General features: G+C 44.4%; 1 protein-coding gene across 1 annotated transcript in view; it reads left to right on the top strand.

The window, feature by feature from the left end:
- F13A1 (coagulation factor XIII A chain) overlaps positions 1-26,685 on the top strand; it is a 352,278-nt gene that overhangs the window by 202,821 nt on the left and 122,772 nt on the right. Inside the window, exons 9-10 of the mRNA XM_085607215.1 lie at positions 7,212-7,315; positions 11,380-11,468. Coding sequence (XP_085463341.1) covers positions 7,212-7,315; positions 11,380-11,468 — 193 coding nt within the window. The remainder of the gene's footprint in view (positions 1-7,211; positions 7,316-11,379; positions 11,469-26,685) is intronic.

Raw genomic sequence — 26,685 nt, 5'->3', positions numbered from 1 at the left:
AAACTGGTTTTTGTCCTTAAAATCCTCGTACTCGATACGGAGAGTGCTCTGAGTCCAGTCCTGGTATGTTGCCACTGGTTGGATGATGCTGACAATTGGGAGAAAAGACTCTTAATGTGCACTCACGGTCCTTCTGATGTCTGGCTCCTGAGTCCCCTCCTCATTTCCTTATATTATTCAACAAGTGGCAGCAGTGTGGGAGGGTGCAGTCCTGGCGGGTCATCTGGCGCGCTCCATACGCACCGGCTATGCCCTTAGGGTCAATACAGCCCTTCTTACGCATCGCCAAATCCATGTTGGTGCGGCACTGGAGAGACAGGGGGTATGAACTAATGGGAGACCTCTATGTTAAGCAGAGTTTTATCACACGAGAGGAAGGGGTAGCTACTCTTTCTCTGGGCATGAGGCACAGGGCCACCGGCTGGTATCCCATCTCTATTGAGCTCTACGCGATGACATGCCATGGGCAGCACTTCCTATACAGACCAGGTGGGACACCTTGTTGGGGGAACCCCTGCCGGCTAAAGACTGAGTGAGCACTCATGAAGGAGTACGGACAGTCAGTTCTAATGCACGCTTTAAGCTCCTGCAATACAATTTTGTACGACAGACTTACCTCACTCTACAGACACTACATGCTATTTATGATACCTGCCCAGATGGCTGTGCATGATGCGGAGCCCCAACAGTGGACTTTCTACACATGGTGTGGATTTGCCCATTTATGGCCTCTTATTGTCAAGAAATTCTTGACAATCTTAATGAAGCCTCGGGCTGGGATGTGCCGATGGAGATCCAACAAGTACTGCCTGGACTACTCCGATCCCCTACAATATAGTAATTAAGCAGGAAGTTTCTCCTCCTTGAACTAGTCCTGGTGAAGATGTATATTGCTATAGCCTGGCTCAGTCCGACACCCTCCACTTACACGGCCTGGTTGAGGGATGTTTGTGATTGGACAACTGCGGAGGAGGGTCAGAGGCATCATGTTCGTAGGGACAACAAACATGAAGATGACTTGACAGCTTGGTCAACTATGTTGGCTGTGTTACAGGAACGGCAAGATCGGAGGGTAAATTGCATGTTAAACATCTCTAATTTTGAGAGGCATGAGTGCAAGGGGGAAATGGATATGGGTAAAGGCTGAGAGTCCCGCAGGCAACTAAGGATCAATTGACATGGTTTGTTGTTCTATTTGTTGTATAGGCCTAATATGAAAGCAGATGGTCGGGGGGGGTTCAATTGTTGTGTATTGGCTTTGGGAGTTTGGGAGTTACATTTATTGTGGAATGTGCCTTTCCCCTTGTGGTTGTATTTTCGGTGAGGTCGATTTTCCTGATCTCATGGGATACTAACGGCTGCCATAGACCTTACACTTGAGGAATTGTATTGCCTTTGCATTCTCCTGTATTGGGTTTATCTATAATCACCGCACATGCATTAATAAGTGTGTTGCCTATGTGGGTGGAAGGGGGCTGCGGGTTGTTGGAATACTGGAGATGGAGTTCTTAAATTATGTACTTTCTATTTAATATTTCTTTAAACCAATAAAGTTTCTTGGAAAATAAAATTGCTCTGGAGTAATCAAACTGTGAAAAAGGTCTAGAAATGGCCATATGAAGAACATATCAACTGGTGGCACTTCTGATTGGTGTTTTTTTTTTAATGCCACCCTCCTCGGCAGGTGAATTGCAAATTATTGCTTTAGCATAACTGACTAATGCAGACAGTTATCCTTGCTCATGCTAAACAAGTGTAAAGAAAGTGCCTATCTAAGATGTTTTGAGCCTGTCTTTCACTTCTTGACTCCCAAGACAAGAAAGTGTTGATTACTTTGCTCAGCCAAAAAAGGGTACATTTGTGTTACATGCAAAGGTCTTGTCCTTCATTTCTCATGATCTCAGACCTGGGCACCTGTGTACTCCCTTTGTTTTATGAAGACATGTGATACTCATTGGAAGCCTCTATGTATGTTACATATTGGGGTCTTACCTGTGCTTACTGAGATGGCTCCAAAATGGTTTGCCAGGTAATATCTACTGGTCTATTGAATCTGTGACTCATTAATTCTTCTTATGTTAATGCACCTTTAAGACTTGGAATTACGTGAGCACAGAGTTTAAATAACAGACACAAAAAGTGCTGGCAACAGTAGGTTCCAGTAAAAATAAATCTTTCAATATCTGCAAGGGTCTGATCAAATGTGAAATGTTTTTCCACAGACTGTAAACTCATGTTACTGGTTCATTAACTTGGAATTACACATTAATAGTGTGATACTTCACACTACTGTTAATTCCAGGTGAGCGTTATCACCCAACCATTACCGGGCAACCTGTGATCAGCTGTGTAGGCAGCCATAGCACAATATGCCTAAACCGAGGTTCTGGGTCATTGCTCCCCTCGAGAACAAAAACATTTTTCACCTACAGCTTTGAGCTCAATATTGATCCTCAAGGCTGACAGTCCTTAAATGCAGTTCTTAATATTATATCTTTTCACACAATTCCTTGACATGCCTGGAACTATGGCAGAGTTCATTGAACCACTGAATAGTAACAATCTGTCAGGTTTTCAGAATGATAAATACAGATCCTCTTTCAAATGAAAAGGTCCTCTTACAATTTTGGATTGGTATCCTGAAAATCTGGCCATATTGTACTGTTGGAAAGCTTGGCGAGATGTGCTCTTTGTTGGTTAGGACTGACTCTACTTTTGAGAACCAGCCATTGTTAGACTTGGCATCTTTTGGCGTGTTTCCCCTTAGTTTTTGCTTTCTGACCTCCCAGTTTTGACTCTGTTTTTGCTGGTGTAATGATTATGTGCACTTCCTCACTGCTGCCCAGTGGTAAAGTGCAAGTGCTCCTGTTGTCAAATGTGTTATGGATAGGTGTTTCCATGATTGGCCTATTTGATTTATGTGTCCCTAGTAAAGCGCACTGCGAGTGCCAGGGCCTATAAATCAAATGCTGTTGGTGGGTTGCAACACTGAATTGTGCCACCCACGCAAACAGCCTGTAAAGTGTAACTCTGGCCTGCCATTGCAGAGCCTGTGCGCAGCCTGGGGCTGCCATGTCAACTTGGCAAGTGCACACACTTGCCAGTCCCCAAACCTTCCCTTTTCTACATGTTAGTCACCCCTAAGGTAGACCCAAGGTACCCCCATGGGCAAGGTGCATTGTTTGTGAAAGGTAGGAAATGCCCTGGTGTGTGGCATGGCCTGATAGTGAATTACAGCCTACTTCGTTTTTCACTATTGCAAGGCTACCTGTTCCCCATAGGCCAGAATGGGTAGTTTGATTATAACATCCTATAATCCTAAATGACCCAGGAACATGGTAGAAATTCGAGTTTAGTATGCCTGAACTCAGAATGAAAAAATACTTATTTTAGTGAAGTTGGTTTTTAACATTCTGTGTTTGAAAATACCACTTTTGGAAAGTAGGTATTTTCTTGCCTAACCATCCAGCCTGCCTCTGCTAGGTTGTGTATTGTCTGTCTGGTTTGTGAGTGACAGGGGCTGGGGGAGACTCAAGGAGACAGGGTAAGTCAGCACAGGGCTGAATAGACCTATCTGCATGTAGATGGGTGGGAGGAGTACCACCTGGGCCTGAATAGGGCTGTGCCTGCCTTCCACAATGCTGGCTCCACCTCCTGTGGTGTGTCTGAGGACCCTGCCCCACACGGAAAAAGGAGGAAGGTGCACACTGGCAGAATGCACCCAGAACTGGTTTGAACTAGGTACAGGACCCTCTGCCCGCAGAGGACAAATGATTTGCTAGTATAAATATTGGGGCCCAGACACCAAGCTTTTAGAACTCTTTTAGATCAAGAAGACTGCCAAGATGAAGAGCTGGAGAAGCTGTGAGGAGGAACTACCACTTTGCTGTGTGCTTTGCTGTGTTGGCCTGCAGTGGCTGCTTCTGTCTTGGGCAGTGAAAGGACTGGACTGAACTTTCTGCAATCCAGTTTTGTGAGTTTCTCCAAGAGCTTGAGGTAGAGCTTGCCCCCTGTTCAAGAAGTCTCAGCAACAGCAAAGACTTCAAGCTCGACGTCGTCTACGACGATGCTGCAGACGTCCTGAAGGCACCGCAGAGGGCACCGCTGCAACGCCGTACAGCGACCTTGGTCTCACTGACGATGCCTGCTGATGCTGCCACCGAGCCGCTGCTCCCACCACAACCTGTGGGCACCGCACTCCGCACCACCTCGCTTCATGACAACGCCTTGGTATCCCAGACGCCGCCGCACCACGCCGGAATCGACGTCGCTGCTTGCACCATGGGCACCGCTCATAAAGTTACACGACGCACCGCCCTCATCCCGCAATGCAGCCTTGGCCTACCAACGCCGGTGCCATCGTCTCCAGTTCGTCAGCCGACGACAGCGCTCCAGCAATGATGACTCCGCTGCTTGCACCATGACCTGCCCGCACCATGATGAGCACCGCCTTCATCTCACACGCGACCCTGGTCTTACCAACGACGCCATCTGACGCCGCCACTGTGCAGCTGCTCGCACCGCGACCTGAGGGCACCGCACGCCGCACCGCTGCACTTCGCACCGCAGCACCAGACGCCTGCCGACGCCAGTGCTCCTAACTTCAACAAAGAGGAGTTCGATCTGCAACATGTGTGACTTCGAGGGCCCAGATGACTCCTGCACCGACCTCCGGAACCGACACCTGCGGACGCCGTGTGTTCGGAAGCTCATCGAGAGGTCATCAACGCCCTGCATTTCTGAAAGGTACTGTTTGCGGTTCTTCCCGACGCCGTAGCTAGCCTGCGATGCCGCATCAGCAAGAACTGTTTGGATTTGTTTGCTCACAACGCCGTGATAGCCCCAGACAGAGTTATCGACATCAAGGAACTGTTTTACAAGGTTATTTTGATAACTGAAGATTTTTAAATACTGTATTGTGGATTTTGATCGTTTTGATCTTGTCTTAAGTATATAAAAATATTGGAACTGGTGTGGTGTCCTTTTGAAGTGCTTACACTGTATTACTGTATTACTGTTACTTATGTGCAAATGCTTTACACACTGCCTCTAAGATAAGCCTGACTGCTCGTGCCAAGCTACCAAGGGGGTGAGCAGGGGTTATTTTAGGAGTGTAACTCCCTTATCCTGACTAGAAAGAAGGGTCCCTATTTGGACAAAGGTGCAAGCCCTTGCCAACTAGAAACCCCCATTTCTAACAGCCATCTTACAAAAAATGACATATATTAAGCATGTGTGTGTCTGAAGATATGAATAAATATGAATGAATATGTTGCTTGGTTTTGTTCTCACCCTTCTTTGGCATGATGTTCTTTAAAGGGGCCATCCTGTGACTGATGTCACAATAGATCTCAAAACACAAGCGACATCATCAAACAAAGCAACATTCCATAATGCCTATTGTAGGTAATTAATGTAGTAATGGGCTACAAAAGCTGTGACCAATTCACCAACTGCTCCTTGTAGTACATGAAGTACTACAGAAGCCCTACTCATGCACTACAAAATGCTATAAACAAACCTACTGGCAGAGACCTCCACCTCCACATTGCCTAGTTTTTTCTATACTGATCTCTTTGCACTCAAAAATATAGGTTTTAATAGTAAATGTGGGAGGGAATGGTGGAAGCAGCTAGAAAATGGGAACTATTTACACTTATGTGGAAGCGGTTTAGGGAGGGATAAGGTGGGGTTTTGGGATGGACAGATATCTGCCCACAAAAAAGGTAAGCCCATTGCTATTTATAAACTTCACTTCTCATGTTACTACAGCCAAAAGAGTCCCAAAATAGTTGTAAATGTTCTCCAGCTCAGCCTCGGAGTAAGTCCTGCTGCACACATGGTCACTCAGAGGTATTGGAATGCACACCTTTAGAAAATAATGGAGGCAGGCGCTTAAAATAGAACCCCATTGTAAATGATGATATCTAAATAAACTTCTTTTGACTTTTGGCTCATATCTACTATTTTATGTTGAAAAGAATGTATATTTAATAAATCAATATGTTAATATACAATATAATATTACACTTTTGTTAATTGACAATTCAATTTAATTTTTAAGCTTTTGAAAAAAACCAAATATTTTAAATTTATTCTATACATAAATTTGAGTTAATTTTAATACATATCAAATAAAAATGTACTCTAGCTGTGCATTAAAAAAAATAAAAGTACTTAAAAGAATATTATTTATACTTTTAATATGATTTAATAAATTACATATTTAATTCACATTTAAATTAATGTTCTGTAACATGTTACTTTTTTTTCTAGATTGAAAACAAATATTTTAAATCATTTTATATCAATACTTTTCATGAAAATATTTGTAACTTCACTTCTTCAACTCATAATTGAACTTTGTCCAAATGTGCAATACCCTTGAACACAAATACAGTAGATATAACCAGCTTCAAATATGACATCCTTTTAGTCAAAATATTTGTCTTTTTAAAGCATAGCATATGTACCTGATGCCTAGTTAGAAAGTATCTGCTGCTCTACTGGTAAAAACAACAGAGCACCAGAGCTGAAGAAATGGGGGAATCATGATAAAAAGTTGTACTTCCTACACTACTTTATTTCTACTGGCTTCTGTTACGGCGTAAAGGTTTATGGAAGTGTGACTAAAGACCACAGAAACAAATGAGGGATATGGACAAAGGTTGATTGAAATCAATGGATACAGATAGCTACCAATAATAAATAGTAACAATGACGTTAGATCTCAGTTCCAAAAAACCTTGCTCTCTCTCATTTCATTAATGTTGCTCTCCCACCATCCCTGCTTCCCTTTGGCACTATTACCTTCCCTCCCCTCAGTGGCACAGCTAGACCTACTGTCACCCGGGCGCCCCCTACGTTTGCCGTCCGGTGCAGGTAAGAGTGCTGGGGGGGACTTGGCAGCCGACGGATGAATTGTTTGGGGAGGCGGTGGGGTGGCAGTCGACAGACGACTTGGTCTCGGGGGCAGGGGGATGGTGGGAGTCGACAGACACGACTTGCTCACCTCCACCGCCCCCAAAAACAGTGCCACGGACCACTCCCCCTAGCTATGCCACTGCGTCTCCTCCTGCTCATCATCCTCTCTTTTATAAGTTGCTCCATTTCTTAGGCATACCGTCTGAAAAACAGCTATTTTGAAAGGTCTGTGCTTGAAAATATTTCTTATGAAAGAGTCATTGTTGTAATGGATTTCTTTCTCACAGGAACTATCATTGTTGGAATGAAGCTTGGATGTCTCGTGGTGATCTGCCAGTGGGTTTTGGAGGATGGCAGGCTGTAGATGCTACACCTCAGGAAACAAGCGAAGGTAACACTGCAGTATGTTACCCTTTACTGTTTGCTTATAAGGCACCTTCAATTTTTAATATTGATCTACCCTAACTATGATACATAAGTCACAGATCCAGCATCTTTAGAGTTAGGTCACAAAGCATCCTACAAGAGAGAGATTAATAGTTTATTAAGACACATTAAACTGAGTACAAGAACACATCCTCTGTTTAGAAGACAAATGCAAACAAGGAAGCAGATTTAGCACAGCAAAAGAGTAAACCCTGCATAGCATATAGGAACTTTGATGGCATGGGGTATCAGGACTAAAATATTACATGGAGTGGAAACAGCAAGAGCAGTTTACTCTTGCCAATCCATGCAGAGTTTGTCTTTGCAGAAGGGGCTGAAGGTGTGTGAACATCACCTTGTTTAGCAATTGTGCTTGATTGAAGGTAGAATCAGTGCTATCAAAGATTGGCATTCTCTCATTTGCACCTGGATGTTTTTTGTGTAAATGAGGGAATACCCTGGTTGTGGAAACTTCAATTACAATAGCCTATGAAAGCAAGAAGAGTCCCATACAGATACACTGAGTTGCTACAGCTGGCGAGGTGGTAGATATTAAGCAGTTCACACAAGAGGCAACTTTTGAAGAGGCATCGAAAGACCCATAGCCCAGTAACATCCAACCCCCATTATGAATGAGCAAGCATGAAGCAACAACCACACAAAGCTTGGATGCGGGTCCCTACGGCAATGCGACCGGTAATGCGGTATCAGGATTTGCCCAGGCAGACCTACACCCTTGCCTGATTGGAGTACTTGAAGCTCTGAGTGTTGGGGTCAATTCAGGACACCATAACAAACCAATGAGTAAATCATGATGGTGTGTTGCACGCTCTAGGCTACAGTCAAAATATACAGCTGCTGAGACACATTTTTTTTGTCCAATGCCTCGTAGAGCTCCAAACACACTGATGCCTTCTCTATCCATTGCAGTTCTTGGCTTCCCATACTAGGCTCTCTTCTCGTCAATGTGGCATTCATGCTGTGCTTTCTTGAGCCCATGTTGGTACGAAAAATGGTGAATACAAGTACATCCTGATCAAATAGCTTTCCAAAAGTGCTGTGAGATCTACCCTTTTGGGGCCAGATGTGCAACCCTTTTTTGCAGCCGCAAATGGTAGATCGGCCCATTTGCAACTGCAAAAAAGGTTCCAGGCATGTAGAATGCTATTTTGTGAGTCACCGACTCGCAAAATAGCATTTGAAACTCTTACTATTAGGAAGAGGCGTCCCTTCCTAATAGCGAGTCATTATTCCATGTACTGTTGTTTTTCAACCGCATTTGCGGTCGCAAAACACTTGCAGTTTACCACCTACTTCAAGTAGGTGGTAAACCACTTGCAAACCAGAAGGGGTCCCCAGGGGGCCCCTTCCCTTTGTGAGTGTGTTTCTAAATATTTTTTAAGAGTAGGCAGTGGTCCCAGGGACTACTGCCTGCCCTTAAAAAATGAAACTGAAAAGTTTCGTTTTTGTTTTTTAAATGCATCCCGTTTTCCTTTAAGGATTTAGAAAGGCAAACTTACTCTTTTGTGTAAGTTTATGATTGTCTGTTATTCAGAGGTATTCTACATGTAGTTTTCTTTACGACTGCGGAGTCTCCGGTGATGAAAATATAGAACTATCCTAAATTTTTATTTGTGGAGACCTTGCAGTCGTAAAGATACTACTAACATTTCTTTGTGAATAACAAGTCATCGTAAACTTTACCTATGTGAATCAGGTCCATAGTTTTTAATTAACAACCCTGATATTATGGTATTGTTTTAACATTTTCATCTGTATTTATGCATATTTATTTTTTGCTCATTTTTTCCATATTTTTTCATATTCTTACAGTGTTTAGTGCAACAATTGTGCTGCCATGAGTAGATTTCCATATTTATTTATCAAATAAAATTACACTCGCTTGAAAGCTAACAGGTTTTCCCTCTATAGAATGCAATATACTAATCTGACAATATTAGTATTGTAGATCAGCCTAAACCGCAATACATTTGCAGATATTTTCCCTTCTTTAGGAAACCATCTGTTTCATCAACTCAGTTCAATCAATCAATAATCCTTTATTTCTATTATGCAATATAATCATAAAAGGGCTTCAAATTTAAAAACACCAGGTTACATTCATCATTAAATTTAACTAAAAACACAAAACATTTATTTACACAGACGCAGTAAAAATGGTGAATAGAAATACATAATATTGCATTAAAATGTTTTTTAAAATGGTCTGCACAGCCTAAAAGGCAATAGAATTGTGCCAGTAAGGTGCATGTTTCAGAAATGTGCCCACCAAATGGGTCACATTGGGATTCAGGGGAAACAGCCTTTAGAACTAGGTTTTTACCTTGTTAAGCCTTTACAGCGCATTTTTTAGCGCAGATATTTTTACCGCAAATATGCATTTAAAACGCATGCCAATACAACACATTCAAGGTAAGTTAGGGGCGTGGGGTATCTCCCCTCACAAATACATTGGGGCTCATTTATGAGCCCCTGCGTCACTTTTGCGCCACCGGTGCGTCACTATTTGTGAAGCACCAGTGGCGTAAAACATGCGCCATGTTGCGCCATATTTATGAAGTGACGCATCTAGGTAGATGCGTCACTTCGTAAACCCCTGCGCTACATTATACCTGCGCAAGGTATAATGTATGCAGGGTGGGCGTACCCCCGCAAGAAAGGGTCGTAGGAGTGGCGCAGCGAAATCTATGAGATTTCGCTGCGCCACTTCTAGGACGCCAATGCGTCAAAACCTGTGACGCAGGCCCTTTCACATGGGGCTTGCCCCATGTGAAAGGAACATTGCTGGAGTTGTGTCAGGCTTCCGACACAACTCCAGCAATGCGCCACTTTTTGCGCCGACAGATACGTCAGTTATACTGACGTATCTGTCCTTCCTTGCGACATGATGCGTCATATTATAAATATGACGCATCATTGGTGTCGCAAGGAGGGCGCACTGAGAAGTGACGCATCACTGCGTTCACGCAGCGATCGTCACTTCTCATAAATGAGGCCCATTGTTTTTAAATATAAAAACAATGCGTGGTATTGGCATGCATTTTAAATGTATTTTCGCAGTAAAAACAGGCACGCTAAAAAATGGATGTAAAAGGCATGCAAAGTAATTGCATGCGATGTACTGTCGTACAACCGGATGCAGGAGCATTCGTAGGAAATATAAAGCTGGTCTGTACTGACAGAAGCCAACGTTTTTGAGTACTAGTAATAATAAGGATTTCCTCAGTACCTCATAAATGTACAGAAGAACATAAAATGTGCTAGGGTTTGGGGTGAGCGTTCATCACAGGGGCAGAGCACGATATTCTTAGGGTCAAATTGACCAAGGGGGAAGCACAGTGACGGATATAAGATAAACAAAGAGAACAACACCGGTTTTCATTGCTGAGTTCTGCATAGAATTGTGAACATTTCTTTGGCCCTAAGTGTGCAAACACTCTGCACTGCAGAAAATCTGTAGCTCTGCGTATGATTTGGAAAGTTGCACAAAAAAAATTTAAAGTTTCACTTCCATGAGAAATCTCCTCTTCTCTCACACACTTGAAACATCAAGGGTGCACATTTCACTCTGCATCATTTTTTAGCCCGTTTAATTCCTTTATTTTCTTAGAAAAGTGAGAAACTATTGAATCTGGGGCCACAATTTCAGCTGTATTCGAGGTGCTAATAGTTCATCTGGTTAGTACCGATACCTCTGGGAGTTGCATTTAGTGGGTGTGGTATTACTGCACAATTCTGAGCTGCATACCTCGGAATGGTTCATCATTTTGCAATATTGCGTGTTTTCTTTTGTTTTGTGGTGCAAAATTTTAAAACTGCTGCACCACCCACCTCTTAAATGTTGCTAGTTTTTACCTGCTGGATTTTGTGAAGTAAATAAGCAGGATGCAACAATATCTGTGAAATTTAGAATCCTGAATCTGGGACAAACGTTTGCACATAAATCAGGATTCCCCAGGGAAGGTCAGTAAGGGTATTTATGTTTGATTTCTGTTTGTGTTGTTGTAGGTATGTTTAGATGCGGGCCTGCCTCGGTTCAAGCTATAAAGCATGGCCACGCCTGTTTCCAGTATGATGTGCCTTTTGTGTACTCAGAGGTAAGTGATGGGAATTACAGTTTCCTTTTCTCCTTCAGAGTTTACTGTTTGCTTTTCTCCTTCAGAACGTTTAGTGTGTGCTAATGAGAACACAGCAGAAGGAACCAATATGAATGCTGTATGCATCCCTTTAAAAATGACTACATTGGGGAAGCTGTGCAGCTGCGCAAATAACATTCGCTGCTGATCTACTGGTGCAAGAAGGGTGGAGTGGTTTATTGATTACCTGAAATATGTTGAATGAAGATATTAATTGTATTATTACATAATTGTTTTGTTTGAAATCGAGAAAATCAACCTGGAATTTATGTTAACTGCTTTGCTGGAAATCAATCAATTAATTAAAAGAAATTGGAAGACTTTTCCGTTTGAGTGCTCTTAATGTGAGTGTTATTATTCCCCCTTTTGGCCCAGGGAATTCTTCACACCACCTAATAACCAGTTGCTGCAATTGCAATAAACGTTCATGAGCAGTGGTTTCACCTTTTTTTGTTTCAATGAACGAATAATCTCTCAATGAGAATGATATTCTCATGGGGGTACCAGCAATTCCATATAGATAGAGACACACAAAGTTTGAAAGGAGTTAATGTTCAAGAAGCTTTAAACGGTTATTGTGGCTAAAATTAATAATTACATCCAGTATAATGGGGTGACCCAGTGCCCCTCAGAACCTGGGTGTATAAGAATGTAGAGAAAGTTGGTTCTGTGGGGTAACAGAATTGATTCTTGGTATACTCAATAATAACCAATGCAAAACAACAGTACTCAAACTTTTCAGTAATAATCAATGAAAAAGGAGAAAAGACAAAGAACATGAATCAACGACACACCAAATTTGAATCAATCACAGTCTGTATTTAAGGAAAAATCCATATATTCTTTTACATTTTATGGTGTTGAACTGACATTACACGGCTGTCAGAGTTCATGAACATACACTTTGCTCCAACGGCGCAAGTGCTATGGTGAGAAAAGTGCAAAAAAATGTGCTAAATGTGAACAGGATATATACAGTGCTGGATGAATTGTTGAAAATGATCATTCAGAGGAAATCCATTCCTAGGTACATGAAGTTCCGAACCGTTCGGGTTTTAAATTTCCATTTCACTTGCGGCGGAAAGAGTAGGGTCAGGATTATTGTAAGCACGTCGACGTTTCGACTTCAAAGGGGAGAGCGACTGAACTATGCTGCCATTTTGATGTGATTTATCACCATCAAGGAACTTGCTTCATTTATTGCCCCTTGAGTCCAACCAACAGTGGACCATTCGCTGAAGAACTTTCCTCCATTAACTCTGGCTGTCCCTTGTATCGCCTTGTCCTGAGGAAAACCCGCCGTGCTTATTAATAAATCACGCACCTTTGGGGTCGAAACGTCGACGTGCTTGCGATAATCCTGATCCTACTGCAAGTGAAATGGAAATTTAAAACCCAAAAGGTTCGGAGCTTCATGTACCTAGGGATGGATTTCCTCTGAATGATCATTTTCAACAATTCATCCAGCACTGTAAATATCCTGTTCACATTTAGCACATTTGTTTGCACTTTTCTCACCATGGCACTTGCGCCGTTGGAACACAGTGTATGTTCATGAACTCTTACAGCCGTGTAATGTCAGTTCAACACCATAAAATGTAAAAGAATATATGGATTTTTCCTTAAATACAGACTGTGATTGGTTCAAATTTGGTCTGTTGTTCATTCATGTTCTTTGACATTTCTCCTTTTTCATTGGTTATTACTGAAAAATGTGAGCACTGTTGTTTTGCATTGTTTATTATTGAGTATACCAAGAATCAATTCTGTTACCCGACAGAACCAACTTTCTCCACATTACTAAAATGAATAATTGTCATCTTTCTACCAAAAGGGGTGTTTTGCTATTAATTAAGGTTTGCACCGGTAAAGGTTGAGGGGCATCTAAAACAATGAGAAGTAGAGCAAAATATAATGGCAATTATAGTGTTGAATTGTACCTGCAATTAAAGGGCTGTCTCTGGGGTCTGTATGAATGTGAAGGTATGGTGGACAAACGTCAGGTTTGGGGGTGTTATGGTTCACTCAGGAGCATCAGCCAAGGAAAATGTGGGGTTCACAATTAACAATAAATATTTCTCTATCAGACCTACTGGCTAGCCAACCAAGTACTGGATCCCTACCTACTGCATGCCATAAAGGGATCAACAAATAGGATCAAAATAAGAACATTTGGCGAAGGGATTGTTGTTCTCACCATAATATCACCCGCATATGTAGTAGTTGATCTCTGCTGACCTATTTAAAGGTATTCCCAGGTGTTCGCATTGCTGTAATTAGCCAGACTGTGGAGTCCCGGGTAACTGAAAAGAGTCTAAGCATGTTGTATCCCTCACCATGACACATAGATGGGCTGCTGTTGATTTGACCTTACTGCAGTCCATCATTCGCCAACACCTTCCACATGAAATATGGAGTGTGGTTGAGCGTTGCATATTTGACCTTCAAAAGCAAGGCTCCGTCTTTGCCATTTCCCCTGGTAACGTTTTTTTCCTTTTATTTAACAAAATCTAAAGATGTTTCAAAAGTACTGGTAGAAGTGCCACGTTAAAGAAAAGCCATCAGATTCTATGGGACTGAGCTTCAGAAGACTTTTGCTGTCAGATCGACATGAAACGTCAATTTCCAACTGTTTAGCAACAGTTTCCTTTATCTCAGGGCCTTCAGCATCATCTACCCATAGGAAGGACATAAGGCAAACAGGATTACTGGCAGGATCTTGGTCCACTTTGCCTCTGTATGTCAGCAGTCAAAATGAAAACTGCTGGAAGCAGATCTGACGGAGCAGGCAACACCTCTCTCCAATGACCTCTGGCAGGCAGAAATTTCTCAGTATTGCAAACAGGGAGAATTCTCCTCTCCTCAGATCCAAGCATATAATCTCTTTTGAGTGGGTGTTAGAAATGGAGGTCTCTAATTGGCAGTGATATGCACCCTGTCCAAGTAGAGACCCTTCCTTCTAGTCAGTAAAGGGAGCTACACGCCCAAGATAACCTTCTCACCCCTTGGCAGCTTGGCACGAACAGGCTTATCTCAGAGGCAATGTGTAAAGCATTTGTACACAAACATACAGTGACACAGTGAAAACTCAACCAAATGGACACCACACCAGTTTAGAAAAATACAATATCTTTATCTAAACCAACAAAAAATCCAAAATACATATATCGCAATAACACTGCCAACTCTGCAATGGTAAAAACATCACAGTTAGGGCAATAAGATCACGACTTATAGGTTGCACCCATCATAAAAACACCATCACTGTACACATCAATGTAACTTTCTGAGATTATACACGTTATCCTGTCAGTGCAGGCAAAAAAACTACATATGTTCTGACATCAGGTCATGAAATGCAGTAGTTTGGTTAGCACCAGAGACACATGAACCATCATACATCCTTACAAGCTCATGGTCCCCTAAGTAACCTCATAACCACTGAGGATGCAGCGATCCTGCCCTCCTCCTAGGTGATTTTGGGGCTACACCACTAAATTGTCACGAATACATGGCATGGCGCACCTGTGCTCCTGTGAGGCAGTGTACGACGAGTACGCGGCAAATCTCCCAATGGGGAACTCTGTCGAGGACTCATTCGGAATGCCACTAGCCAGATGGGTAAATACCCCTGAGTGTGTGCAAACACACCCCCATGCCTCAGGTCGCAATGAGCGACCTCGCTGGGTCTACCACACCAAGTTAGGAAAGTCCGCTACCTGCGTTCACATGTTGCAGCCGCACAACAAGCCTCAGCTTTCCCCACAAGAGCCACAGAGGACACATAGTCATGGGGCAGCATGGGACAGCAGCGCCCCAGCTTATGCCATACCTCTTGTCAGCTGCCTCCATGGGGGGAACAGGCAGACCAGGCAGAGCTTCAACTCACTTCGTCGAGGCGGTCTGAACGGTTAGGGACTCTGTAAATGGATTTTCGAGCTGGCGTGCTCGTTCCTGGCCAGGGAGTTTATCCTCACTGGCTTGTGGTGTGGGCGTGGCCCTGGTGGGTCTGCTTGGATCGCAGCGGTGATGAGCAGCTGAAAGGAGCCTCAGTTCCGGAATGTGTGCCTGTTTGTGCCCCGGGGGCACCAGGTGGGGCGTGCTTCGGTCAGCACGCCGGTCCTTCGACTGCAAGAGTGCTAACCACGCAATTCCATTTTTAAGGCAAAGAACTGTCCAGTCCTTCTCCTGCTCCATATAGAAGCAGCAACTGCAGGCCAACCCACCCCACCCACACACATCAAGGAGCAGTGCTCTTCACACAGTTCTTTCTGCTCTTCTTCCTGTCAGGTTGCTTTTGATCCAGAAGTGATCTTTTGAAGTCTTTGATTTCCCTGAGACTTCCAACAGGAGGCAATCTCTGCATCCTTGGGGACACTTGGAATGCATTAAGAACAGTCCAGTCCTTTTTCTGCCCCAAACTGAAGCAGCAACTGCAGACCAACCCACTCCACACACATCCATGGACAGCGCTCCTCACACAGCTCTTCCAGCTCTTCTTCCTGGCAGGTTTCTTTGTAGAGAGTAATCTAAAGTTCTGGGCCCAGAGCCCCAATATTTATACCACTTTTCTCTTTGTAGCCAGCACAAAGAAAGTGTCTGCTATACACCAGAACCAGTTCTGCCTTGCCCATGCCAGGCATGTTGTAGGAGGTGGAGACAGCATTGTAAAAGGCAGTCACAGTCCATTCAGGTGTGAGTGCAACTCCTCCCACCACTCTAGTTGCAGAAAGATCTATTCAGCCTGGCTATGAGCCACCCAGGAAAGACAGGACAGCCATCAACCCCCCTTGTGACTATCTAGAGTAAATGCATGTCCTCAACCCCTGTCAGTCTAAAAGCAGACGATGAATACACAAACAGGCAGAGGCACACGGGCTGGTTAAACAAAAAAATTCCAACTTTCTGAAAAACAAAGGTGTGTTATTAAATTCAGAGTTCAGAGAGTCTAAACTCCAAGTCTCTAGCTGTTCCCAATTGGAAGTTGCATATGTAAAATGTTACAAGGCAGTTCCAACGACAGTCTATGGGAGAGCTAGTCCTTCCAATAGTGAAAAACGAAATACACAGTATTTCACTATCAGGGCATGTAACACACACCAGTACATGGCCTACCCTTAACATACACTGCACCCTGTCCACGTGGTTACCTTCAGCCTACCTTAGGGGTGATTTACATGTAGTAAAAGGGAAGGGTTTGGCCTGGTATGTGGGTGCCCTTGCCAGGTCGACATGGCAGTTGAAAAATGCACACACAGACACTGCAGTAGCCGGTCTGAGTTATATTTGAAATTCTACTTAAGTGGGTAGCACAATCAGTGCTGCAGGCCCAGTAGTAGCATTGGTTTACAGACCCTGGCACACTCTGTGCACTTTACTAGGGACTTACCAGTAAATAAAATATGGCAATCATGGATAACCAATCATAAAAAGTGCCAGGATAGCCGTTGGGTGACAGAGCACTATACAAATTCATATACAATACAATACAATAATCATAATTTACTCAGAGAGCATATGCACTTTAGCACTGATCAGCAGTGGTAAAGTGACCAGAGTCCTGAAGCCAACAGCAAAATAGGTCAGAAAAAATAGTAGAAAAAAGCAAAATGTTTTGGGAATAACCCTGCAAAAAGGGCCAGGTCCAACAGTGGGTCAAGCAGGGTGTTTACATTACAAGATAGTTATGTGCACGTTTGCATGCATGGCGTTCATCTTGTAGCAGAGGTTGTTTATGTTTATTTGAAAATCCACTACAAGTTCTTAACTATTCATCTCCTAGCTGGAATACTAAATAATAACATTTAATCTCTTTTTTTATTATTTTAGAAATGTTTAACTTTCTTCGAAATATTCCAGAATTGGAGTTAGAATAGCAAATAAACCCCCATGACTATTTTGGGGAAGTTGGACTTTCTCTGATTATTTTAGGGCTGAAATTAGAATAGTAAATTAGACTTCTAAGCGCCCACAAAACTGCTTTCCTGGGGACGCATCTGCAGCCAATAAATTCCAGTGTGAAGGAAAGAAGGCAATCACGTATGTGCATGCAAGCTCGGTGGCTATTTAGGGATCTTTGGCTTTGTCAATCCTTACATAGCAATTCAACAAGCAATAGCAAAGCTTAACGTATGAGTGTGCGGACGTCAGATAGCAGGCAGCGGGTGATCAGAGGATAGTGGCAAAACTACATCCTGCACTGGAGGAGAGGTAGTTAGAGGGCGAGTCAGCATAGAGCAGGGCCGTTTCTAACCATTAGAAAAGCCAAGGCGGCTGCCTAGGGCGGCAAAGGGCGGAGGGCGGCAAAAAACATGAGTTTGGGAATCCCTTTAATAACAATCAATAGCTAAGGATTCGGAAGGAATAAATCTGGAGTAATGTATGAAAAAAAAGACCAAAACAGTGTCTGTCCTCCTCCGTGAAAAAACGATTGGAATGTACACCTTTCATTTCCGGCTGCTCGCATTCTTCCGGTAGTTTCACATTTCAGGGCAGTTTACTGCCAATTGGAAGGCTTTCCGTCTGTGTCACACAGAGACAGTTTTTAAATCAAAATATCGGATTCACCGAGAAATAACACCTAAATAGAGAGTTCCTAATTTTAAAAAAATAAGAGATTTATCGATTTGAGGACTACACAAATGTCCGCTCCGATTTATTCAGCTCTATGTTCCAGGGGATCTCCGTCCATCCCGCTCACTGCAATTTCAAGTGCTGACCCCAGGCAGTGTGGATAGTGGAGTGGAGGGGAAGGGAGGCTGACAGTGGAAATTGCCGGTGTGCAATTCATGAGCAGACCCTATGGCCGGAGATAAGTAAACATGGCAAAATTGGGGAGAAAGGGACCAACATTTCAGAGGGGGATACGTCTGCCCAGCCCGCCACACTGTAAGAGAGACCTTATTTACAAGGCAGCTTTAAGTGGCTTAACGCTGCCTTGTAAATAAGGCGAAGCCCCTATCGCCACAGGAACGTCATAAAAAGTGACGTGCCTGTGGTGATATGGGATTGTAAATATGCCCCATGGTTTTCTAAATATTGTGGTCGAAGATTTCAACGTAATACCGTGGCTCTGACGTGGATAGATCAGATAGGGAGCTCCCACAGCTGAAAGATTCAAATGAATACTTGTGAGTGTGATACTGCAATAACAAAGAATCGTACCAATCCGAGGTAAAGCTACTACCATTTGTGGGTCAGGTACAGGAAGCAGTAGGCAGCATGCAATACTCTTTGTCACTTGGATGCTTAAACAGCCGAGAATCTAGGGCATTCTATCACTATCCGTTTCATAAATTAAACCACCTGCTCTCACCTTGCACCTCTCACATGTTTCGTCTTCTCAGGGGATACCATAATTTTACATCGAACATTCTGCTTATCACCCTTCAGTTGGAATGTCCAAAAAATGACAACATCCTTGAACCGAAAGACAATGTGGGCCTTTAAAATATCGTCTGTCCCCAGTGAAATTAATTTGTGGTCCCAGCGTGTCCCCATGAGTACACGTTCACATGCCACCGCCATACCGGAGTTTGTCACAATGTGGCACCATTTCTAGACTCTGCTCTCAGAGGCCAAGCGGCTGGGGAAATGAAGGGCTGCAGCGAGCTGAAGCCGTGGAATATGTTTAAGTGCAATTATATACAGAGCTTGCCTAGGTCTGAAGAAAACAATCCCATTATACATATGTAAACCTGTTGTACTTCAATACTATTGTTGATGTGTTTTATTTTTTAAGGTTGAATACAAGTTCTTTTATATCTAATGCATTCATTCTTCTAGCCTGGATGACGGGGAGAGAGTGATGGTGGTAATAGTGAGGGGAGCATTTCTCAATTCTTGCCTAGGGCGGCAAAACACCTAGAAACGGCCCTGGCGTAGAGACAGTTAGGGGACAGCAGAAGGGTGCAGAGGTCAACACAGGGAAGTCTAGTTCAAGTCCCAGGTAACCTTACACAAAATGCCATGGCTTTAAGGACGGCCCACCCAGTCAATGGCTTGTCTTCTGTACTGTATGCATATATATATGTGGTCTCCTAGAGGTACTTACAGCTGTCTGTAGTCAAGACCTAAAAATACCTGGAAGAGAGCTATGTAATAAAACCTAGACAGGCACAGCACTTGGCCAGCATTTCTGGATGTGGGCATCAGAGTGAACAAGAGCTGAGCTATTAGCAGGAGCAAATGTTGGAAAATGTGTACTACAGGGTTTGGCTTTCTTACCAAGAGAGCAGACATTTTCAGGCCAGATTCTTCTGTTATTATATTCCTGTTTGTACTATCAACTGAGTAAGTGCACTTCAGTGGGTTGCATAGGTTCCAAGGGGAGCAAGGACAATTGACGCCCTCACTATTGGTGTGTTAGTTACAAAAACAGGCATTAATTGGATTTAAGTGGTTCCCAGGTGCCACTGCACCTACTGCACTATTGATCGATAGACATACCCCTCTTGCACTTTATGGCTGGTTGCAAACTCGCCAGACCTGTCTTTTTCCACTTCCTCAACAGCTTACCGCAATAATGCATGCTAAGTTTCCTCTGATAGAAAAAGGAAGGATGTGTCGAATTTCACCACAGGAGACACAAATCAATAACACGAAGCTAAGTGATCACACAGTAATGCACGTCAGACATCCGCTCTAACTTGCATAGTGATTTCATGGAACATGGCAGGCATTCGTGGAAAGTGGTTTTAATGACTGGCGTTAACTCAATGGATAATTCCATTTCGGAAAAGATGGCACGCGGGGCATGATTATCTGTCAGGCCTTGAGAGCTTCTAAAGGCTGCCCTACAGTCACAAAGCGCTGTAAATGGGAACAAGGAATCATTTGGCTGACGTCTGCTTCCTGTAATCTTTGAGAATGAACATGATGCGACTCTGTTGGAATGTAATGACTGCAAAAAGCGGTGCCCAAAATTAAGAAATAATTGGGATGATATATTCAACTTTAATTCAACGGTAAACCGTTTTATAATTAACCATTTTTTCAAATAAATAAAAAGTACAATTATTTTAAGGAAAACCCCACGAAACCGGTTTGACAAAATTATGGAATTTTCCACGATGCAAACATAAGCCTGCGAAATTTAGGATCAGAAAACAAATCTGAGTATTTTCGGTAATATTTATTTTCCTATCATTTCCACTGAGAGCGTGAAATGGTTACTGCGGAACCCTAATTCAGTCTACTAAAGACTGACTATATATGCTGGTTATAATATTCGCTGTAGGAAAAGGTGAAGGAAATACTTTTATGTTTTCTTAAGATGCAATCCCTTTGCCCGCGAAGAAGCCTTCTCTCTTATGATTTAGTGCTCGAGTCTGTATTTCGAGAACCTCTTACTTGGGCCTGCCTTGCTCTTAAACTAGGCCGGGCCGGACTGGCCATAGCGGGCATCGGGCGTTTCCCCAAGAGGCCGGATAGGTGGGGAGCGGTTTTGTAGTGGTGTAGGCCAGTTGTGTTACTGGGGGCAACATAAGATGTAAGCAAGCAAACAAGGTCTCTTGCCAAGGATGATGTTACCAGTGGTGGATGCTGACTTTTCAGTAGTGTGGCGTAAACGACTTTGGATGTTAGTTGGACTTAGTGAGTGAGCAAAGCGAGCGAGCTGAACTGATATAAGGAGGTGATTGGGAGGGGTTCTCTCCAAGAGAAAACTTAGAAAAAACAACACAGCATTCAATATACTCTTCATGGGGCAATAAAATGGGCATAGGTGTAATCAAGCAACTTTTTTTTAAAACACTTTTTATTGAAACAAACATCAGTCATAGAGTCAGTTGAGCAATAGAGCTCCAGATATACAGATAGCCTGCGTTATAGTCAGTGTTACATGTCATCCGGGCTTGTCGTTTATAATATGACCTATTCACACATCACAGTTGCATTAGGGCAATCCCCATCCTCCCTCCTCGCAATTCCTCAGTGGGGGAGATACACAGCCCGCCCCTGGCTACATTCCACCTTACCCACTTTGCCCATTTTAGATCCCATTTCTTCGGGCAGCCTCTGATCTTGAAAACCTCTTTCTCTGCAATCATGGATCTGTCCATGTCTCTTTCCCATCCCCTCAGTGATGGTGCGTCAGCCATGCCCCATTTTTGGGCGATGTTTCTTTTGGCCAGGGCCAGTCCCACGGAGACCCAGGATTGTTAAATTTGTGTTAAGTCGGTGGCCTCCCATACATTAAGCAAGAAAAGTTTTGAGGAGCCGGGAATACCCTTCCCCCAAGTCTCTTTGAGTTTGGCTATAATTCCCTCCCAGTAGGGTTGAATTGCGGGGCAGTCCCAAAGCTGCCTCCTGGGCACAATGCCTTAGACACTCGTCTGGCCTTTTCCCAATCCTGAACAGGATCCCCCCAATAAATATCTCCTAAGGAGGATTTTAAGTTGAATAAGCCTTAACCTCATTGGTACAGCTACCTCCTGCGGGGATGAGAGGCCATCCTGCCATTCATCATCTTCTAAACTCCCTATATCTGCCTCCCAATGGTGCCTAAGGCACACAAGCAGATCGGGTCTATTATTTATCAATTTTCGGTAGGTCAGGGATATTGCTTTACTGGTCATTGGGTTTGCAAGGAGCCTGTCCTCCAGTGGGGATGCCTCAGGAAGGGCCACCCCATTCGGGACCAGAGACTTTATGGCATGTCTTATTTGCAGGTATCTGTAAGCCTCTGTACTTGCCAGTTGGTACACTGCCTGTAACTCGCTGAACGGGACTACACCGTCTCTTTTCTACAGATCACTGATGGATGACATGCCAATCATATCCCATCTATCGATCCCGGGACAGTTACTCAGTTGCTCTGCATCCCATAACGGTGTTGCTTTTTTTATCTTCCTGTGCCAGCCCAATTTCTTGGATGCTTGGTGCCATATTGTTATGGTATGGGCCGTGGGTCTTGTGAGCCGCTGGCGTTTAGGGTCTGTGTAGAGGGCTCTTTGGTGGCCTCCCGGGCTCATTAACCATTTGTCCATTTGATAGGCTGAGTCTAGTTGCGAGCCATAGATCCATTGGTTAATTACTGCTAGTTGGGAAGCCCAGTAATATTGTTTGATATCGGGCAGGGCGATCCCCCCATCATAGCACCCTCTAATCCGGGACACCAAAGGGGGTGTTTTGCAACACGTAGAGAAACCGGGGCAGTGCCAAAATTTTGAACAGTGCCACTCTGCCCAGAAGGGTGAGAGGAAGTGCTTGTCAGTGTCGCACGTCATTGTTTAACCTTTTCAGAGGGCCATGAAGATTAGCGTTGTAGAAGAGGAGTGGGTCAGGTGTTATAAAGATTCCAAGATATTTGAATCCTGTCGTCGCCACCATAATTTTGTGGTTTAAAGGTATTCGCTGTGTGGGTCCCCGAATCATATACAGTGTGGATTTTGCCCAATTTATCTTGCAGCCTGAGTGTTTGCTGAAGATCGCAAATATGTGCAGGATCCGGTGGATCGAAGCTGCCAGGGCCGCGACATATAAGAGTATATCATTGGCTTATAACGAGATTCTGTCTTTATGCTGTTCTGTCCATTTCAGCCCTCTGATCTTGGGGTCCCCCCTCACCCATGTCACCAATGGTTCGAGAATCAAAGCGAATATAAGAGGTGACAGGGGGCAGCCCTGTCGGGTACCCTTCCTGAGGCGGAACTGCCGGGATGTGTGGCGATTGACAACTACTTCTGCTGTCGGATTGCTATAAAGAGTTTGATCCACTTGATATACGTAGGGCCAAAGCCCATGTTTTTTTAATGACGCAAAGAAATAGGGCCATTCGATCGTGTCAAACACCATTCTAGCGTCTAATGAAAGCAGGGCTGTATCTTCCTGTATTGTGTCTGCCTTTTCCAGCACTCCGTGCAGTCGGCGGAGATTAAGGGCCGTGTTACGTCCGGGCATGAAGCCCGACTGGTCCGGGAGTACAAGTTTGCTGATGATAGGGATTAGATGATTGGCCAATGCTTTGGCTAAAATCTTTGTTTCTGCATTAAGTAAAGAGATGGGTCGGTAGGACCCACACTCCTCCGCTGGCTTACCCTGCTTGTGGATGACCACTATTGATGCTAATCTTAGATCTCCTGGTAGGAAACCCCAATAAAAACTTTCTTGGTACATGGCACAGTGGGCAGGTGTTATCTTAGAGGCCGTCAACTTCAGCAGTTCAATGGGGAGCGCATTAGTCCCATGGCTTTACCTGACTTTATACCTCGTATGGCCATCAATATCTCTTCATCAGTGAGGTCCCCTACCAGGGATTCGCTGTCTTCCGTGGCCAAGGAAGGAACTGGGATGGTGGCCAGTAGGTCTCTAGAGTCCTTGGGTGTATTTGTAGTTGTGGATGCGTATATATGGGCGAAATAAGAGGCAAAGGCCTCTGCACTCTCCTGTGGATCTCTCAACTCTTCTCCCTTTTTCCCCTCGTATTAGGGGAACCCATCTCTGGGCCCAGTCCTGCTTTTACAGCCAAGCCAACAACTTGCCACTTAGCTCGTATATGTTATGCTGTATGGCAATCTGTTTGGCTCTGGCTGCCTCCGTTAATAGTTGCCCGTAGTCGAGTATTTTCATATTAAGGGTGTGCCTAGCTAATTCATCCTCAGTGTTTGCAATCTTTACCTCTCCTCAGGATGTCCCTCTCTAGCATCTCTATGCGAGCCCCTAACTCTTTTTTGTAGCCAACTGTGAGAGCGAGAGCGAGAGCTCGGCCCTTGATCACTGCCTCAAATGCACCCCACAGGGTCTGTGATAACTTAACTGTGCCTGTGTTTTCATTGTAATAACAGTCTGTGTCTTTTATGAGTTCTGTTTTTACATGCAGGATTTGCAGACACCATGGGTTGATCACAAGAGCAGTGCGTCCAGTGTTTGGGTGTGTTATTACTTGAGTGACGACTGGGAAGTGGTCCGAGAGACCCCTCGCTAAGTTCTTTGCCTCTGTAAAATTGGGGATGTCCTCTGTGTGTGTCAGTGGGTAGTCTATATGGGACTGGCTATCATGGGCCCCCGAGTGGAATGTGTATTGGTATGTTTGTGGACTGATGTGCCTCCAAATATCTGCAAGACCAAAAACCGAGTTGCGATGTGTCATGTTTGCCCCCTCGGGGGAGGGGGGGAGGGGGTGATGATCTACTTGCTCATTTACCGTTGGATTAAAATCTCCTCCCATCAGCAAAATACCAGCCGGAAGGGCTAGTAGGAGTCTAAGGAGATCTGCGAGTGTCGTCTTCTTCATGGCAGGGGGCACATATACTGAGAGTATGTTGATCGATTTCTCTTCCCAGCTAATCTACTGTTGCAGCTTATCTACCCTAGGCGTCTGTCAATGTTTTGTATATTACGTAGGGGAAGTTTTTCTGGATAAGTATACATGTCCCTCTAGAGCCAGAGGTAAATCCCGAATGGATTGCTAGCATATATCCCCACCTGTCTAATGCCTTGCAGGTATTGACCAGCAGGTGGGTTTCCTGTAGTAGGACGATCTCAGGCGCCTGTCACTTTAAGTATTGTAGTACAAGCCCTCTTATTAATTAGTCCTTAAGCCAATTGATGTTCCACGTGAGGAATCAGAGGGACCTACCCTTCTGGTTAAGTGTCATCTGTCCTGCGTGTGGCGGGAACAACTGAATAGCGTGACATGCCGGTGCTATCTATCGTGCTTTGACTCTGGGACTAGGACCTACCCTCCGCATTCCAATTGCAGGGTTGCTGCTGTGAGTTCCCCTCCCTCCCCACCCTGTAGACTGAAATGTTGATTAACTGAATTCCCCCCCCAATGTGCCCTATCCATCCCCCCTCCTTGCCTCCCTGCATGATGGGAACTAAACGTACCACCACCCCAACTGTGCAGAGTGCCTATTGCCCACACTGAAGAAAGGGTGGTGCGTGATACAACCCCCCCACCCCCGGCGTCCATCAGTTCAAGAGCCTGGTTAAACATTGTAATCAAGTCCCTTCATTATGCGTATTAGCCCTCAGATTTTCAAGGGTGTCCTTTTGTGTCTTTTTCGTCCTCAATCCATCTTCTTAGTCCAACAGAGTTCTAGGTTGCGTCGGCATGGGGAGAGCCCCCGGGATCTTTCACCGCTGCACTGTTGGCTGTATTTTGTTATCCACTGTTGCCCCCGTCCAGAGGGTCTCGCTCCGGGCTGGTGCCTGACATGTCCGCTGTTTCGTTTTCTGGCCTGGTCCTGTTTGTTCGCACACGCTGGTCCAGATGCAGCCGTTTCCCGACCGTGCGCCATTCATCAAGCTAGTCCCATGTTTCCTCTGGACTGTTGAAAAACTACACCTTCCCCTCTGACTCGAACCATAATTTGGCAGGAAACATCATAACATACTTGATCTCTTTTTTACGCAGCGTTCTTTTGACTTCAAGGAAACTGCGGCGTTGCTTTTGCACTGGCAGTGTGAAATCTGGGAAGAATGTTATCTTGCTGTTTTCTAGGTGGACCGAGGGTGCGATGCGTGCCGCTTGTATAATGGGCCTGGGTGGCGCTCCAGGTTTCGGTCACTCCCCTGGGACTCTGTGCACCCTTTTGATCGAGAAGTATTGGGACAGGCCTTTGGGTTGCAAATGCTTCGTTATGAGCTCTTCAATGAGCAAGTCCATCGCCTGTTCTTCCGCTCGTTCAGGTACGCCTAAAGTTCGCACATTGTTGCTTCGAGCCCTACCTTCATAATCATCCAGCTGATTTTCCATCTTATCGTTGCTGGCCTGGAGTTCCTTGACCTGTTTTTTGAGTAGGGCATAATCCTTGATTAATGCGTTGGAAGTGGCTTCCACCTCCTTAATCCTGGCATTCAAATTGCGGATATCTGCCCTAATCAGGGAAACTTCGGTTGAGACTGTGTCCATCCTGGCTTCCAGAGATGTTCGGACCGTAGTGATGGCTAACATTATATCTTGTAGGGTCGGGTCCGATTGCCCCTCAGCCGGGAGCGTTATGTCGTGTGCACCTTCAGATCCTTTTTCTTTTGTGTCAGCTCCCTTTTGCCATGCATATTTGTAAAGTTTTGCTTGCATTGTTGCGTGGCCACTTCTCCCTCCAGCCATTGCTTCTCTTAGTGGGTGCGTAAAGTTAGCCTGGGTGCTCGGGCTTGACCGGATACTCTCTGACGCTTGGTCTGGGCCCTAGGCCCTATCCGGCCTGTCGGGTTTCGCCAGCCAAGTCCTGTA

The sequence above is a fragment of the Triturus cristatus genome, chromosome 5_2 (assembly GCF_964204655.1).
Source record: "Triturus cristatus chromosome 5_2, aTriCri1.1, whole genome shotgun sequence".
Taxonomy (NCBI): Eukaryota; Metazoa; Chordata; class Amphibia; order Caudata; family Salamandridae; genus Triturus; species Triturus cristatus.
The sequence above is the reverse complement of the archived record's forward strand: the minus strand, read 5'-3'. Positions and strand labels throughout refer to the sequence as shown.